At 48.7% G+C, this 18,272-nt stretch overlaps 1 protein-coding gene across 1 annotated transcript; it reads right to left on the minus strand.

Moving 5' to 3' along the window:
- Positions 1-5: 5 nt before the first annotated feature.
- On the minus strand, positions 6-16,699 carry LOC124472230 (dynamin-3-like). The gene is made up of 21 exons (XM_047026957.1): positions 16,399-16,699; positions 15,802-16,104; positions 14,239-14,312; positions 13,931-14,080; positions 13,486-13,689; positions 13,100-13,198; positions 12,604-12,764; positions 12,188-12,330; positions 11,963-12,098; positions 10,002-10,069; positions 9,755-9,893; positions 9,449-9,535; positions 9,245-9,315; positions 8,897-8,948; positions 7,314-7,427; positions 3,779-3,888; positions 3,381-3,495; positions 2,913-3,077; positions 2,258-2,490; positions 1,970-2,143; positions 6-1,634 (listed from the first exon to the last, which is right to left on the minus strand). The coding sequence occupies exons 2-21, from the start codon at positions 15,960-15,962 to the stop codon at positions 1,592-1,594; spliced, it is 2,499 nt and encodes an 832-aa protein (XP_046882913.1). The 5' UTR covers positions 15,963-16,104; positions 16,399-16,699; the 3' UTR covers positions 6-1,591.
- Between the last annotated feature and the right edge of the window lie 1,573 nt (positions 16,700-18,272).

Raw genomic sequence — 18,272 nt, forward strand, 5'->3', positions numbered from 1 at the left:
GTTTATTTGAGAGAGATACAGATACACAGCAAGTTACAACTGATTAATTTCCCCCAATTCAAAGTAATATCTATGTCCTCCTCAGACGATCTCATCATATAACTAGGAAACATGTATGTTGCATGACACTGTATGAGTCTTTCTATAGTTAGCTTTGGCAATACGTATCCATGCCAATAAGGCAGTCTAATTTAGAGAAGAGAGTGTATCAATAGAGACATAGAGAACGATAAGCACTAGATCTTAGTGAGGTCATTATAGTCAATAGTTATACCTCCTTATTAATATCTACATACAGCAGAACAGTGTTTCAATAGAGGACGGCTCACATACACATGAACAAACTGACAGAGAGCACTTTACACTGACGAAACCACCTTAAGCTCAGACACATAGGCTGACTGGACCCATAGCTCAGAAGTGGTGGAGGGCAGGGAGGTTATAGATGGGAAAGAAATGGCTTGTGATATGCATCCAACCTGAGGAAAAAGCTATGTGGACTTCTTTCAATGTTTCTCACACAAAGAGACATTTGTAACCTGCCATGTTAGAAGCAAGATCAAAATTCTCCTTTTCTTGAGGTGTCCGGAGCATTTCTGTCCAGTGAGCGAGTGTGAGTTTGAGCTTAAGAGTGAGAGATTTGCAACTTGACCAGTGACACAGCACAGGCATCCACATATGATAAAAATGCATTATAAATGCATTGAAATGCATTTCTTCTTAAAGACATACTGAATTTGCTTCCCAGTCTTGTTATGTGCATATGGCTGTTACTACACACAGAAACTCACAAAAATCCAACATCAAATTACTCTCAAGGGTCATGATTTATTAACAGCTTTGACCATGAAAAGAAACACAATAGAAACGTCAACAACGTGCAGACAGACGATACATGCACATGTGTCAGCACACACTCACCCGTACACATATCATATATATGTAGAATTATACTGTATATATTACACACACACACGCCCACCAACACACACATTCTAACACAAACCTTTCATTGCTAATTGAACATCAAGTCAATAACACACATGGGGCGTTGTATAATATATGTAATATACTAAAACAAACGTAGCCTACTTATAGGCAAATTAGTCACCCCCCCCCCCACGCACACGCACACACACACACAGACACACACACAGACACACACACACACCCACACACAAACATGCAATAAAAGCAGCCTATGTGCCATGCTGCATTTTGGAATAGGGTAGGGCAGTGCCTCTGCTGAGAGATATGAAGAAGCAAGTTGGGTCAAGGTTAGTGTAAAGGGGGAGGGGGGCAGGAAACGATGGCGGGGGGCAGGGCTGGTACTCAGAACTGGATTTGCTAAGCAATCCTGGGTCACAGGCGAGCACAAGCACACATAAAGATACACCACAAGACAAGCACCATACTGTACATAGACACGTGGACGTCATCACCTGGCCGGGAGGGGGTACAGTGATCAGGGGGCAAAGGGGCTCAGTGTCTACATTAAGGGACTAGGGGGTAGAGTATATTTAATATGGGGGGCAGGGTTGATGGACAGAGAGGGAGGGCAAAGCTCACAAGAAAGAACCCCATTGGATGATTATGGGGGAGCTTGTCTTGTTGGAGAGGGTGGGGGTCGCCGACTGAGGGGGGAGGATGAGTAGCAGTTTAAACAAACAAACAAGGAGAGGCCGAGAAGGAGAGTAGGAGAGGTGACAGATGAAAAGAGCGGGGGGAGAAGAAAAAAAGAGGTGGTTAGCATTCATAGAGGGCCAAGAATAATACGCTGTACGTGAACAGTTCTAGAGAACGAGAGAGAGACAAAGTCAGCAAAGGAGAAAAAAGGGAACCCATTTTGGAAGGTCTGATAGGTTCTGCTTTAAGACTTTACCAGATGTTGTTCTTGTTTCATGTTAACGTAGAGCGTAGAACAGTGTGCGTCTTAACCCTTCTGCACGTCCATCTGGAAAGGACTCACCTGGGGATGCTGGGAGGAGCACGGTTGGGGCGGCTGGGAACCTGGGGGCTGTCAGCGGTGTTGTTGAAGGGGCCCAGGGGCCCTGGGCGGTTGGGAGGGAGTGGGGCCCCTCGAGCAGCGGGACGCTGGCCCGACGACATCCTCCTCGGAGCGGTCGGGCTGGCCGGGGGAGACCTGGAGAAGGGGAAAGGGGCCGTTTTCAGTTCTTTCGTGAATTGCCATTCTGAAACAGAACAGATGCCGTGGAAGTAACACCGAAACGGTGGACGTGAGAGATATCAGGCTCACTTGCGGCCGGCTGCTGAGGGACACCAGGAGTTGTCCACGGGCGGGGGCAGTGGTGTGGAGATGGTGGTGGTGGAGATGTCTCCTATGATGGACAGGGCCTCCTTCAGGGAGTGGTGGGTCCGCAGCACCTCATCCCTCCTCTGGGCCGTCTCCTGGGACTCGTCCATCAGGGCATTCTGGTCCCCGGCCGAGTACAGCTGGGCCAGCAACTCTGCGTTGATGAAGTCCTTCACCTAGTGGCGGAGGATGGTATTGTAGGGGGTCAGATGGCTGAGCGGTTAGGGAGTTGGGCTATTAATCATAAGGTTGTTGATTCGATTCCCGGCCGTGCAAAATGACGTTGTGTCCTTGGGCAAGGCACTTCACCCTACTTGCCTCGGGGGGAATGTCCCTGTACTTACTGTAAGTCGCTCTGGATAAGAGCGTCTGCTAAATGATTAAATGTAAATGTAAAATGTAATGTATTGCAACATCTGAAAAAGTACTTTGGAACCTTTTTTTGTTTTGTGCTACATGTTCAATACCCAATCTGACTCTTGTTACTGTTCGACCTCTTCCTGTAACCTAACAAATGCTGTGTATGTCAGTGTCAATGTCGTTTGCGCAATAATAATGCGTCAGACATGATGACACCAACACCACCAACACCACTCACATTAATGATCATGAGGTGCATAATGGTCTTGGGCATGAGGTCACGAATGCACTTGTTGACGATGGCCATGTAGGAGTCCACCAGGTTACGGATGGTCTCCACCTTCCGCTCCAGCTGGGGGTCCATGGAGAAGTTCTCTGTGGTGGTGGTGCTCTCCGTGTCCACCTGGAGGGCCGAGGGAGAGAGGGGAGACACAACGCAGAGGTCACAGCTGATAGGGAGAGCAGGATAAAGAAGGAGCAAATCGGAGCGTGAGCTGAGGTAAGAAAGATTCCAAGTTGGGGGGTTTCATGCTATAAGGGGTCCCATCCCCCACCCACCATCCACTACAGGGACCACCCAAGAGCTCCCCAAAGAAAAGTGAGCAGTGATGTTTAAGTAATATCTAGTTTGAAAAGAGGAAGGCGGACAGGGGGTGGCAGTAGGTGACATCTTTTGATGGCGTAAAAGGAAGTGATAAGGACTTACGGTAGCAATCTTCTCGGGGTAAACTCCCGCACGCAGAAGGGAGGACTTCCAGCTGTCGACCTCATCCTGTGTATCACAGGCCAACTCCAAGGAGCGATTGTCCTTGTACACGTTCCTGACCAACCCCAGCACAGACAACGGTGTTAAACTCCTTTCAAGTCACTCCGAGGAACACACAGGGTTGTTTAGCATGTCTACATTCACAAACAGACATGGACAAATCAACCACCAGCAGTGTTTTCTGTCTCCCTCTACTGTTTATAATGAATACAGTAATTGACAGACATGAGTAATACTGGCGATAGCAGTGGTTGCTACAACACTACTACAGTAAGTTGTGTGTGGTATACACCTAGTGGTTGTTTATAGTTAAATCAGGTTAGGTCAGTTTAACTAACCTCGACTCAGTGTTGAAAATGCAAAAGATGTGCTTGCTGGACATGAAGCTCTTCTCAATGTCGCGGACCTTCAGGTTGTCCAGAGGGAGCATGTATTTCTTCTCCTTCTCCTGAGAGTCAGAGAGAGAGAGAGTGGCCAAGAAGCATGAGGAGGGGCACTGGGTTGTAAGGTAAAACATTCTCCAGATAGAACATACTCAAATGGCTAGCCATGATATCAACCATGAGTTAGCTTTGTTGGTTTCTTTACAAGAGCGCCCGGCGTGATGATGAAGGGAAATAAATAGATCGATAAATAGGGGAACACATTTAGGGGAAGAGGGGGAGCAAGGAGGGGGAGATGGGAGGAGGAATGAGGGGAGGAACGAAAGTGGGAGGTAGACGGAGGGTGGGCGAGGGAGGGGGAGTTAGAGTGGAAAGGGAGAGATCCCACATGTGGAAGTCATTACTGTGTGGGTCAAGACATAGTCGTTGGCCACGGTGAGTTAGTAAGAAGGAGGGGGGGCGGGGGTCTGGGGGGCGGGGGGATGGAGCAGGAGGAAACGTTCAGGGTACGGTGAGGAAAGGGGAACCACAGATGTCCAGAGACTAAAGAGGTATGTATAAAAGCGTCTCTGAGTGCAGCAACAAAGGAGGCTGCTCGTATGGCGTAGTGAATGCATGACAGATTTGGAGTGCGCCTGCGAGGAATTGAAGAGGGGAATAAAAAACAAGATAAAACGCTTCTCTTCATTTCTCCATCCCACCTTCCATCTCTCTTCACTCTCTCTCTCTTTCATCCCTCCCCCTCTTTATTTCTTCAATATTTTTTCTTTCCATTCCAGAGGGGCCCACTTCCTGCCTGATTTTTGGGAGAGAGAGCGAGTGAGGAGCGAGAGAGGGAGAGATTAAATGACAGCCTGGCGTTAAGACTCAACATCTGGTACTGCTTAACAGCACGCAGACATAGAGAAGCAGGGAGGGAGGGAAGGAACTTATGGAAAGGGAGGTTTGGAGAAAGCGAGGGAGAGCTGAAGAAAGAAACACAAGAAGGATTTGCAAAAGTGGCGCTCCTATCCTCCGATCATCTCTGCTCTGATGTCCCTGGAGAGCTTTTGGTAGTCTCGCTAGGATCAAAAACAAAAGAATGGGGAGAAAGGGAGAAAGAAGAAGTAACGTTGTAGACCTTTTTGGGTTCTGTTCCCCCATGGGGTCACTTCATCCCATATATGGTCACATGTGTCCCTCCCTCTTCCTCTCTCTCTCTTTCCCTCCTCTCTCACACTCCTTCTTTCGCTCTCTCTCTCTTTCCCTCTTTTTTGAAATATCCCCTCCCTGAACGTGCAGGCAGTCCGTCCCGGTCGTCTGAGCGAATGTGCCACGTCAAAGCTGGATACTCTACATGGCCGGCCTGACCAGCGAGGAGCGCGAGGGGAGCGGGACCCCGAATCAACAAACAAATAAACAAAGCAAACAAGCTACAGAGAGCACCAAAAGCGCCGAAGCGGACAAGACAAAACCCCGTTTTGGGGGGGTTTGAGGAGAGAGGGAGATTCCAACTCCTTGATGCCAAAATGGAGAAGAAGAAAGAAGGGAGGGTGCAGACCGCAACCCTGCAAGGCACCTACTCAGGAACGGTTGAGTCCCCACCAGGCCGGACTCCCACCGACTCCGGCTCCGTCCACCCAGTGTTCAGACTACCTGTTCATTGTCATACTAGTGTACAGTAGTCTGCACATTGGTTAGACTGAGCATGGAAGCTCTTCTCTTTGGGGCTGCTCTGGAAAGGGCTCACAGATGGTTTGATGTGTGGTCACTGGCTCTTTGAAATGTTTCACCGTGTCTGTTTTAGTTTTCAGTGGTCTCAAAGCAATCTAATATCTCCTCTCCACATCTCACAATGATGTACTTTCAAACACATTACCAAAACATTTTGTGGAATAAACTTGTATATCTCCGACTGTCGACACTAACTGTAGACTTTGAAATTGCTGTGAAAAAAAGTGTGTTTTGTTTAATTTTAATCCTGTGTGTCTTGTAAAAGTAATCTCGTAAAATGTATTGTGCAACAGCGATGTGTGACTGTGAGTCTGGAGCTGTGATAAAGCTGTGGTGGTTTACCAAGGAGAGGGAGGAGTAACGGACAAGCAGCCAATCAATCAACTCATGTTTCAACTAATCACATGCGTTTTTGTGTGATCTTTTGCTTGACTGGGAGAACACAGGAAATACTGAGAAAATGGTGATTGTGTCCAACATTAGTGTCCAACACAAGGCAAGGGGCTGGCAAGAATAATAGTTTGGAATTAGTGTAATAAAAACATCTATTATAAAGTGTAAACTCAGGTTACTAAATGGGTGGGGGTGTTTGGCAGAGTAAGTGATGATGCTGACAGTAAATTGAAAGACTGGTAGTGGAGTAAATCTGGAGCAAAAGTTACTATGATATTGGAATCTGTAGTTTTGGATTCAAATAGTTCATGTAATGAAGCTGGTTTTAAAGTAAGAAAAGGAGCCTTGCCATTTAACGGAGTGTTTCTCCTCAGTAAATCAGTGGAGGCTTATAGCTGTATGGAAGTGAAAACCTGAGATTTGACTCGGAATAATTCTGCTTCCAAATGCACCATGAAAAAGAGAGCAACTTGTGGTTCCATGGGATTCATGAGTGTGTGTGCGCTTGCGTGTCACGCCAGTTGGCCTGGGTGTGTGTACATTACATTTTGGTCATTTTATATGCGTGTGTGTGCACATTCGAATGAGTATGTGTGTGCATGACATGTATAAGCTGAGGTGCAGAAATGTTTATGAGGGTATCGAAGATTTATACTAATCCTCATCAATACTAAGGGACTATTCAGAATAATTTACACAAAATACTGGGATGAACTATTCTTTTGTGTACCCCCTGCATGAGAATGTGTAGGGATGTTGGTGTGGGATTTGGAAATGTTCCAATTGTGGAAACAGAACCACATTGCCAAACCCCAGGAATGAGAAAAGAGATGTGGAGAGGGAAAAAAAGTCAAGAAAAGAATGGAACTGCAGTAGAAGACAGAGTAGAAAGGTAGCACAAAAAAAAACATTCTTACACCAGAATGTGCACAGATTACAATTAACCCATGATTCGTGTGATGTCAACCACTGACCAGCGGCTGACCGGATTGTCTGAGGGAGTTGCCGTGTGTCTGCCTGTCTACACTTGCTGTGCAGAACTTCCTGGAACCTGTACAGCAGGCACAGACAGGCAGACAGACACCAGCCCGTCAAGTTATAATGGACACAACATCTGACCAATAAAGAACCAATGCTACCTCCTTGAGAGTGGAAACACCAAAAGCCAACCAATCAGGGGACAAGACTCAGAAGCTATGAGTCAGAAGCTAAGCGGGTATGGATGATACGATGCCCAACACTGAACGTTTGCACCAATGAATGTTTAGCCTTGGAATTTAAAAACCCATAACCAGCTGCAATCCATCAATTTCTGGTCACATGTCTCAGCAACATATGTCTAACGAGGGCTGGGTACATTGTGTAAACGGGGGGCGGTCCTCACCTCGTCATCTTTGAACCAGGACAGGCTCTCGGCAGTCAGCACAAACCAGTACTCCTTGGCTCCTCCCTTGATGATGCTGATGTTACTGATGGTCAGCCAACCCTTGCGGATGACCTAGGATGTGGGGGTGGGGGGGTGGGGGTGAGGGGGGGGGGGGGGTGAGGGGGGGGGGGTGGGGGATGGAAAAGGGCAAAGGTCAGTTGTGAACACAATAGCAGCACTATGCAAAGAAGGAGGAGGCACTGGGGAGAGTATAGACAGGAGCGTTCCATTCCACCGGAGGGTTCATCAAACCATTTCAATCAAGTTCACAAGTCTTATCGATCACAAATCATTGACGGCTGACAATACAAAATGCGATGAAAGGTGCGAAACTCCAAGTTACTGTGTGAGTGTGTGTCTTATTGTGAACAAACCAGACCCTGAGCATGTCACTGAGTGGCAGTGCGGCCTCACACAAGGCACTGTGCTGACAGCCACAAGCACAAGTCTGATACGGTGTTAGGTGACCCGTGTGTTAGATACTTACAGCTCAAACCCACCATACCCCGGGAGAAGTGCTACACGTTCACTGTGTTAGGTGTATCAACCATTTACACACACAAGCCAGTGGCATAGAGTTAGGTGATTCGTTTGTTAAGTGTTTTTGGACAGCCCAAGATTCACTAAGGGGGGTTACCAAAAAAAGAGTACGATTGTATTGCGTGTTAAACAAATCTAAGATTTTTGGCTAAATCTAGCAGGTAACCCCCTATGGTCAAAGGGCCTTCAGCAGTGGTACAACTTAAACTGGTCTCTTACTATCAGGCCTGAGGCAGGAGGAGAGGAGGCCTAGAACAGGAAGGAAGTGAGGCATTAAAACACCTAGGGGCTGGGCACCACGTCTGATACAACCTCGGGACTCAAATTTGTGCCGTACGCAGCTAGCTAAAAGCTGCAGCGGTTAGGTGAGATCATGTTTGCATTCCTCAAGAGAAGCCAGAGATGTTAAAAAAAGCAGAACACGCAAATGGCACAGTAGAGCACCACCCTATGGGCAAAAAGTGTAACTGCAGGCAACCAACCCTAAAGACAAACCCCCCAGTAAGGAATACTTACCACCAGACGCCCACTACAGGGCAGCTCAGAATCTCACTAAGGGATTGGGATGAAATGCATGGGGGCACCTTGGTGACATAAAAGGGGTTTAAACAGAGGGAGACGTCTCAACACAGTGATGATGTAAAAAATAAATAAATAAGGTTTAAAAAAATTAAATAAAAACTACATACAAACATGAATTGAACTGAAATAACAACAAACATACAAAGCATGTTGTACCCTTCTCGTATAGGCGCACGAGAAGGGTACAACATGCAAAATAATATTAAAATAAAAAAATAAAACCCTAGGTGTGTGTCTCTACATGTGTGTGTCTATAAAGAAACGGCAGACTAATGAATGGAAAGGCACAGTCACCATATGTGGTTATATTCAGTAGCCCTATCCGCTTCTTAGTAGAACGACCAGTAGCCCCCAGTCCCCTAACTGGGTGTGCTCGACCTTCTCCCTCCCCTGAGTGTGAAACAGGAAGCTGGGCTCACCTGGTTGGTTGCTGAACTCTGCTTGTTGGTCTGGCTGCTCCTCTGCTGAGCACTGTGGAGGAGAGCATGCGTGGGAGACAGTGAGGAAGACAGAAGATGGGGAACGTGGAGAGATGTGCACCCAGGCAGGCATGGGTCCATGGAGGGAAAGTTACACAGAGTTGGAGAAAGAGAGAGTAGTCAGTGAAAAAGAGGTAAAGCAAATGAAAGGTGTCTATACAGTATGAATGTGTGTTTCTAAATGGCTGAAGCAATTTTCTGAAGCAATGTGGTTTTACTGCACTTTGCACAAGTGAAAAATTAGTACTTTATGATGAGTACCATACAGGAAAGCCATTAGACATTTACTTAGCAAAGCCAATGAAGTCTTCATGGTTGGTATTGATGTAGGACAGCTGGACATCAATCAGCAACAAAACCTTTCATGGAAAGGACACACAGAAAAACATTTAAGCGATTTATATATACACACATTTACAGTCCACGAGAGAGTGTGTGTGTGTGTATGCTTGAGAGTGTGAAAGTGTGTATGAGCGTGTGTGTGTGTGTTACCTGGTCCTTGGCCCTGCTCTCTCTGTCTCGGATGTGAGAGGTCACAATTCTCTCGGTTTCCTCACGCAGCCTGGGGAAAGACTCCAGCTGAAAAGCGACACAAAAGAAACAGGTACTGTGTGTGTTACTCCTCGTCCATCTGCTACACAACATCCATCCGTCCATTCATCCATCCACCATTTTCCCAGAAATAAAAAACACTCTTGAAAGACACCATATGATGCCATGTTTAATATAATATATCACATTATAGTATATTATATTTTTAATTATATATTTCTGGATTGTATATTGGATTGTGTTTACCTTGTTGGTGCACTGGCGAACAGTATTGATGAGCTCCTGGATGACCATGTCTACACACTGGATGCAGGGCTTCTTCAGTTTCACTATCTGCTTCTTCACAATGGCCTCAAAGGCCATGTCTGGAGTGAACAGGCCAGTCCTGGAGAGTCAGGGAAGAGGACAGCAGTGAAGACAAGATGGCCGACACAGGAGAAGGGAAGTGTGTGTGTGTGTGTGGATGTTGAGGTTTGTGCCAGTAAACACCCACCTGATACCATGGATGTTCTTAATGGCGTAACTTATTTCCCGACGCATCTCTTTCTCATCACACTCCATCTGAGAGGGAGAGGGGGAGGGAGAGGGAGAGGGGGAGGGAGAGGGAGAGGGGGAGGGGGAGGGAGAGGGAGAGTATGAGAGGGAGAGGGAGAGGGAGAGGGGGAGGGAGAGGGGGAGGGAGAGGGGGAGTATGAGAGGGGGAGTATGAGAGGGAGAGGGAGAGGGAGAGGGAGAGGGAGAGGGAGAGGGAGAGGGAGAGGGAGAGGGAGAGGGGGAGGGAGAGGGGGAGGGGGAGGGGGAGGGAGAGGGAGAGTATGAGAGGGAGAGGGAGAGGGAGAGGGAGAGGGAGAGGGAGAGGGAGAGGGAGAGGGGGAGGGAGAGGGGGAGGGAGAGGGGGAGTATGAGAGGGAGAGGGAGAGGGAGAGGGGGAGGGAGAGGGGGAGGGAGAGGGGGAGTATGAGAGGGAGAGGGAGAGGGAGAGGGGGAGGGAGAGGGGGAGTATGAGAGGGGGAGTATGAGAGGGAGAGGGAGAGGGAGAGGGGGAGGGAGAGGGAGAGTATGAGAGGGAGAGGGAGAGGGAGAGGGAGAGGGAGAGGGGGAGGGGGAGGGAGAGGGAGAGGGGGAGGGGGAGGGAGAGGGGGAGTATGAGAGGGAGAGGGAGAGGGAGAGGGAGAGGGAGAGGGGGAGGGAGAGGGGGAGGGAGAGGGGGAGTATGAGAGGGAGAGGGAGAGGGAGAGGGGGAGGGAGAGGGGGAGTATGAGAGGGGGAGTATGAGAGGGAGAGGGAGAGGGAGAGGGGGAGTATGAGAGGGAGAGGGGGAGTATGAGAGGGAGAGGGAGAGGGAGAGGGGGAGTATGAGAGGGAGAGGGGGAGTATGAGAGGGAGAGGGAGAGGGAGAGGGGGAGTATGAGAGGGAGAGGGAGAGGGAGAGGGAGAGGGAGAGGGGGAGGGAGAGGGGGAGGGAGAGGGGGAGGGAGAGGGGGAGTATGAGAGGGGGAGTATGAGAGGGAGAGGGAGAGGGAGAGGGAGAGGGAGAGGGAGAGGGAGAGGGGGAGGGAGAGGGGGAGGGGGAGGGGGAGGGGGAGGGGGAGGGAGAGGGAGAGTATGAGAGGGAGAGGGAGAGGGAGAGGGAGAGGGAGAGGGAGAGGGAGAGGGAGAGGGAGAGGGAGAGGGAGAGGGGGAGGGGGAGGGAGAGGGGGAGGGAGAGGGGGAGTATGAGAGGGAGAGGGAGAGGGAGAGGGGGAGGGAGAGGGGGAGGGAGAGGGGGAGTATGAGAGGGAGAGGGAGAGGGAGAGGGGGAGGGAGAGGGGGAGTATGAGAGGGTGAGTATGAGAGGGAGAGGGAGAGGGAGAGGGGGAGGGAGAGGGAGAGTATGAGAGGGAGAGGGAGAGGGGGAGGGGGAGGGAGAGGGGGAGGGAGAGGGGGAGTATGAGAGGGAGAGGGAGAGGGAGAGGGAGAGGGGGAGGGAGAGGGGGAGGGAGAGGGGGAGTATGAGAGGGAGAGGGAGAGGGAGAGGGGGAGGGAGAGGGGGAGTATGAGAGGGGGAGTATGAGAGGGAGAGGGAGAGGGAGAGGGAGAGGGGGAGTATGAGAGGGAGAGGGGGAGTATGAGAGGGAGAGGGAGAGGGAGAGGGGGAGTATGAGAGGGAGAGGGGGAGTATGAGAGGGAGAGGGAGAGGGAGAGGGGGAGTATGAGAGGGAGAGGGAGAGGGAGAGGGGGAGGGAGAGGGGGAGGGAGAGGGGGAGTATGAGAGAGAGGAGAGAGAAAGACAGAGAGGAAAAAGGAAGAAAAAAGAGAAGGAGAGAAAGCAGAAAGAGAGAAAATAAAACAGGGATCAGAGAGACAGAGCAAAAGAGTTCGATCCTTTTGAGTGAGAGAAAGACTAAGAAGAGAGAAAACCACAAGAGAGCGAGAGAGGCCAGTGTGGTAAGGAGAGCGCTGTGAGGGAATCACCTTGACCAGTTCAAAGGGGAAGCGCTCGTGGAAGATGCGGTTGATCTTGGCTCCGCCGGACAGCTCCACCGTGTCCACCTGGTCTCCTGAGCCCTCGATCCTCTTCTCAAAGTCCACGGAGAACTGCTGCACCATCCTGCAGCGGCACACCAGCAGAGCCATCACAACAGAGGGAGTTTAGTTCTGGGGACTCGTCTCTTGACGAATGTGGGCGGGCCTACTCACTGCAGAAGGGCCTTAGTCTTGCGGGAGGGGTCGTCTGGGCGGAAGTGGCGGTATTCCTCGGCCTCCTTGTCCAGAGCGAGGAGCTGGGTCTGCAGCTTGCTGCGGAACGCCGGCAGGGTGTCTCGGATGTGGTTGGTCAGTTGCTATGGAAATGCCACGCGCACCAGCAAAATACATCAATTTGACATTGCTAAGAAGATTAAGGCTTCGAGTTTTTGGTTGCATTGAAAGGTTGCATAATCCAAAGGAGGGGGGGGGGGTATATAATGCTTTGTGCCAAGATACAATAAACGAAAGACAGAACATTGTGTCAACATTTTGGCATGCGTCCTAAAAAGGAGATGGACTCTACCATTGAGTATTGACAGAGATGTGAAGAGGTGACTGGTTCAGTGCACTGAGAGAGCAGCCCCTACCTGGTTGAGTATTTTCTGCAGGCGAGGGGTCCCCATGCCGTCAGCCATGTGTCTGTAGGACGGGTGAGACAGGAAGAACTTCCTCTCAGCTGCCAGGGCTGCTTTGATGTCCTTCCGTCCATCAATGTCCTTCTGACTGCGGTTCACCACGCCGATGTAGCCTGAGAGCCACCCACCCGAGGGAGAGACAGAGAGAGAGGGGTGGGGTGGGGGGGAATTAAAAGGATAACACCAAGGAGATTAAGAAGTGAGAAACTCAAATGTTATATGTTGAGGACATATCGGGACATTGATGATAGGGTCTGTGGCTGAGAGGGTGGGGGTGAGATGGAGGGAGTGCACAGACCCCCGAAGAGAAAACTACAGAGAGAAGAGAAGTAGAAAGAGAAAAGAGAGTGAGAGGAAGAGAGAGAGAAAGAGAGCGATGAAAAAGAGAGAAAGGGAGAAAGAGAGAGAAAGAAGAGCCAGAGAAGGCATGAGGCAGTGCGACCCCCACCTCGACGAAGAGGCAGCAGCTTGTTCTCCAGAATCTCCCGGGCGTCCGTGCCCTCGTCCATCAGGTCCAGCTTTGTGATCACCCCAATGGTCCTCTGGCCTGGGGAGGGGAGAGAGGCAGGAGTTGAGGGGTGGGGAGGTGAGGGGTCAGGACCTGAGGCTAATAAGGTTGACACCAAAGCTTTAGGGCTAACCCAAATAACTAACCATATCTCCTCATGTCTATTTTTCTATGGGACATCACTCCCAGTGGCTCATACACCTACATTGTTCCATTACGGTGGTTCACTTGCAAAGATGAACGTAAAACAAATTAACCACAGACGATGCATATGCAGGTGTATGCTGTATAGGCTTGTGTTTATAGTCCGTGGTTTTTCCACTCACCCTGGGGGTCCACATCTTTGGCCAGTTTGAGGGCGTCCGAGTTGGCCAGGTCGCTGTTGGCCGGGGTGACGGCCAGGATCAGGCAGCTCTCCCTGCAGATGAACTGCATGATCATATCCCTGATCTGCTGCTCAATATCCACCGGCTGGTCGCCCACTGGCACCTTGGTGATGCCGGGCAGGTCGATCAGGGTCAGGTTCAGCACTGCAGCGAGGGAGGGAGACAGAAGGGGCCCACAGCTCCACTGAATGAGTGAACTCATCTACCAGCTCAGGTCATCCACCAGCTCGGTGAGTGTTGTGTTTCATCCGGAACGGCGCAGGCACCAGTAGACACGTGTGGCTCATGGTAGCACCCGTGTGGTGTAGATAGAGATCAGATAGGGATGGGAGAATGTTCGACGGATGGTCATTGGGGACAGTCAGCGGAGGGGGAGCTGCCTCACCGTGGGGGGAGTAAACCCGCAGGTTGATAGGGACCGGAGAGATGCCCTTGTTGGCTCCGGTGATGCGGTCGGTCTCCGCCTCAATCTCCTGGCGAACCTCGTCAAAGTCGGTGAACTTCTTCCCTTTGCAGTGGAGGAACTCGGCCCATTCTGGAAGGATACAGCAACAGAGCCATGTAGATCTCTATGGAAAAGAATGTGTGTTTGTGTGTGTGGGTGTGTGTGTGTGGGTGGGTATGTGTGTGTGTGTGTGGGTATGTGGGTATGTGTGTGTGTGTGTGGGTATGTGGGTATGTGTGTATATTCACCTGCATTGGCACTGATGAGCTGCAGGACGAGGGGCCTACGGGTGACAATCCCAGAGCCACGGGGCAGGAAGTCCCTGAGGAAAGACAGCCAATCAGGACACAGTGAGGAGGAGGGGTTTAACTGGATATGAAAAGGGAGGTTGCGATGGATATGACACTTTATTGAAGATGCCACTTGCTAACTTGCTTCTGGGATGTACAAATAATTGTGCTTCCAAACAATCAAATTACATGCCTTTGCTACTTTACAGTCTCCAGACCTGATATAACTTCATCACCTTTCATGTAATGCATCTCATGAAAAGATTTGGCTACTTGGCTGCTAGGATACACCATATTTCTGACATACCTGATACTGATGCATTTACTATGCACATCTGATTGACCTCATGTATGAAAGGTCAAAATGGAATGATGTGTTATGACAGGACAAGGAGTATAATTTATAAACCATGACCTTGATCTATACATATCTTACTGCAGCGATGTGTGTGTGTGAGTGCCTAATGTGTACTTTTACATCAATTCATACATTCAGGCCCTCTGCCACACCTCACAGCTCGGCTAGTACCAACAGCAAAATTGAAACAGCTCTAGATTAACATATATTGATCGAGAGGCCTCCAGGGTTTCCCCCCCCCAAAAGATGGCTATTCAGCTCTGTGGGGGCCAGCTCTTGACAGAAGGGTCATTACTCAGCATCGCAGGTCTCTGGGGTGACAGGTCCCTGACTGATGATGCTGACTGAGTCTGTGCATCAACCTGTAACTACAGATACCAGGGATACCCTCCCCAGTGCACCCACGAAAGAGGAGATTGGTTGTTTTATCAACCGGTGTCTCCTTACATACTGTAGGTTAATCTACAGAACAGGAACAGGTTATGGATGGATGATGTTTAACATCATGATCTTAAATCTACTGATTTCTGAACTTTCTCCCAGTCTGAGGCATTAATAGGATAGACCTTGCTATTTTTTTTTAAATAAACATCTCAAGGAACTGTAGATTACATACATCATGCTACCGCAGTAAATGCACAACATCTGTAAATATGAAATCAAATGTACACACCTAGGACAGTTTCACAAAATGTAATGGATTTCAAAGGAAATATATCTGACATTTAAACGATGTGCTAGTCAATATGGGAGTAGGCCTAGTGTTTTGCATTTCTACTTCTGCAGGTTTGAAATAATGGAGTCCTGTGTAAACCTCATATACCCAGATAGACCTACCTAAAAATGTAATAATGAAAATTGACATTTCAGGGGTTGATGTGAGCTTGAATGGGCTACCCGTAGGGGTTGCTGTAACCCAAATACGGGCTCCCCTGTCATACATACGTTAGAAGTGTGTTAAAAATAAGATGGTGACTACACCGGCGAATGAGAGTAGAATGGGGACACCGAACTGTGCGCGTCATCATAGCAAAACAGAACATAATCAAATGAGTAATAAATGGTCAACAACTGTGGACGAACTGACACGTGCCACGACAGCCCTTAGGCTGAAAAACAAGGATTATCTATTTATGGTGGTCAATTAAGCGTTGCTCACTTACCTGCCTACAAAGTTCTCGAGCACGGAGCTCTTGCCAGCGCTCTGACCGCCAACCACTGCGATTTGAGGCAGATCAAGATTGCAGCTCTGACCGATGGTACTGAAAGCATCCTGGAGCTTGTTGACCATCGGGATGAGGTCCTCCATTCCACGGTTACCCATGGTGTCTGCAGACTGGGGACTCGAGATCAAAGAATGGAGATCGGGGGGGATGCGGTGCTATATTGTACAGCCTACCGTACTTGTAGATGTTGTGAAGTCATCTAGCCGCGCATTGCCCCGAGCCAAGCAAGGGTCGAATTGACTGAGGAGAGAAAAAGGACAGACTATTGCGCAGTTTACTTGCCACTACCGCCAGCACACACACCAACACACCATTATTTTCAAGGGCATTTGTAGTGCAAATCCTTGTAACAACCCAGGTCTATATATACATCTCTAAATCCTTGCGTTCGAATTTACAGCCTACAGGCTACGTGTATGAGGTTGAAATGATTTGCGTCGCTTAGAATACAGTGGTGCCTAACGGCAATATAGTAATAATTAGATACAAACGAAGAAATCGTCTTTAATATAATCTATTGGAATTTGGCATTACCCTTTCTCAAGGTTCCCTTGGCGTTTTCAATGTCCAAGCAAACCAGTTACTGTCGCTGTCCAGTTCTGAAGCGGCAGGAAATAAGCAACAGCGCCAGGTCCAGATCCTGCGCGATGTAAACGAGGCTACCAGTACCACCTGCTATCACGGAGCATCGGTTTGATAAATGCTTTATGCAATAATCATCTTTTCCAATCGTTCGTTATGCTTAGATGGACGTCAGTGCCTCATCCCGAGCCAAATTCTTCTCTGACAGATTAATCTTTTTTTTACGCAGCCGCGATAATTGCGAGGCAGCGCCGCGCCTCGCCATTTAATCGACAATACAACTGTCCAATGACAATCGAGAAGCAGTGGTCGTGGCTCTCAAACTCGGGGTTTAATAGGCAGAGAACCGACAAGTTAGGCATAGCAAACCCGCCTCCTGTTTACATCGTGCCATCTCTGCCTTCGTGACTCATGCGACACTGGCTGCGCATCACCGCAACAGTCAGGATTTGATGCGCTCTTGTATACCCCTGCAGTACAAGAAACGTTTTGAACATTTGGAGGAGTCCTACCCCAATATGGGTGACAGGTGGAATGTCCACGCTAATGTCGTGTGTTTTATATTGATCTCATATTGGTCTAATATTGTTCTTATAAACAACATCGGACTGTCATTAGGCATTGAGCAAATAATTGGTGAGGGAGTGTATGTCACTGTAGGCCATGGACAAGGAACCCACATCGACCATTACCTCTGTAAGCCAACACCTAGACTGTGTCAGCTACAAGCCATGATGACATTGTATCCACCACACTGGTTATGAACAATAGCCTTATTAATTTTTAATGTTATGCATCTCTGTTGTGATTTGAGGAAATCTGGTTGTCCGCCTATAAATTGTGACTCTTCTCATGGAAGGCATGGAAGCAAGCCACATCGAAGCAGAATGCTCAAGAATCCTGTCTGCATGCCGTGGATAAAGTAGCCTACATCCACAAAGCTTTCTGGGTGGCCCAAGCTCCATAGGCGCCATTCCCTTTCACCATCATGGTGGAAACATCTTGATTAGTGCTGGTACACATATGCTGCTGCTTTGCAGACTCTCCACTAGGTGGCAGTAGTGACTGTAGTCAGTACTTTTAGGCCCCTTAACCTTTTTTATGGATTTATGAACCCAACCTCCGGTTCTAAACCAAAGGCCAATTTTCTGTTCCTTGCAGACTTCACAAATGTCACATTTGACGTTACTTGAGACAAATGTAAAAGATCCATTTACACACTTTGCAATTACATAGAAATTACCTGATGATTCTGAAACTCAGAACTGTAAAAAATCAATCTTCAAACCTCTCCTAAATTAGCATTCAGCGGCATGTTGTTAATTGATTGACTGACTAGTGCTAGCAGTGTCAAGTTCAACCCTGTGACCCTGCCAGTCAGTCAGAGAAGTCTGTCTTAGTCATTCAATGATCCAATCACGTGGGGTTTTTTCTCTGGTACCCTCTCTCTCTCTTTCTCTCACACACACACACACACATACACACACACACACACACACAAACACACGTGCACACAGCAATAAAGGATGATTAAATAATCAAATTTATCGACATTCTAAAAAGACACAGAACAATGGAAATCAAAAAATTAACAAATCTTTCTGTCGACCACAAACCCCACGCTTGTTTTCCGGACAAGAGGATCTGAAAGAAAGGGTTGCTTAAGATTATGGTGTATGACGTGGTTTTGACTCTAACCACACATATCGTATTTCTTGAGGTATCTGGAACAGTCAAAGGGTTAGGGTCTGAGTCAAATGTTTACTAGTGAGTTCAACTGTGGGTGGAACTGTTTTTAGACCCCACGTGACCCAGCCTCTGCCCAG

The sequence above is a fragment of the Hypomesus transpacificus genome, chromosome 10 (assembly GCF_021917145.1).
Source record: "Hypomesus transpacificus isolate Combined female chromosome 10, fHypTra1, whole genome shotgun sequence".
In the NCBI taxonomy this organism is placed as follows: Eukaryota; Metazoa; Chordata; class Actinopteri; order Osmeriformes; family Osmeridae; genus Hypomesus; species Hypomesus transpacificus.

Bases quoted from the DNA above. Each gene is read 5' to 3' on its own strand.
- LOC124472230 (XM_047026957.1), bottom strand. From the start codon at position 15,962: ATGGGTAACCGTGGAATGGAGGACCTCATCCCGATGGTCAACAAGCTC. The intron at 14,081-14,238 runs GTGAATATACAC...GTATCCTTCCAG, and splicing joins GCTCATCAGTGCCAATGCAG to AATGGGCCGAGTTCCTCCAC. The intron at 3,889-7,313 runs GTGAGGACCGCC...TCTGACTCTCAG, and splicing joins CCTGGTTCAAAGATGACGAG to GAGAAGGAGAAGAAATACAT.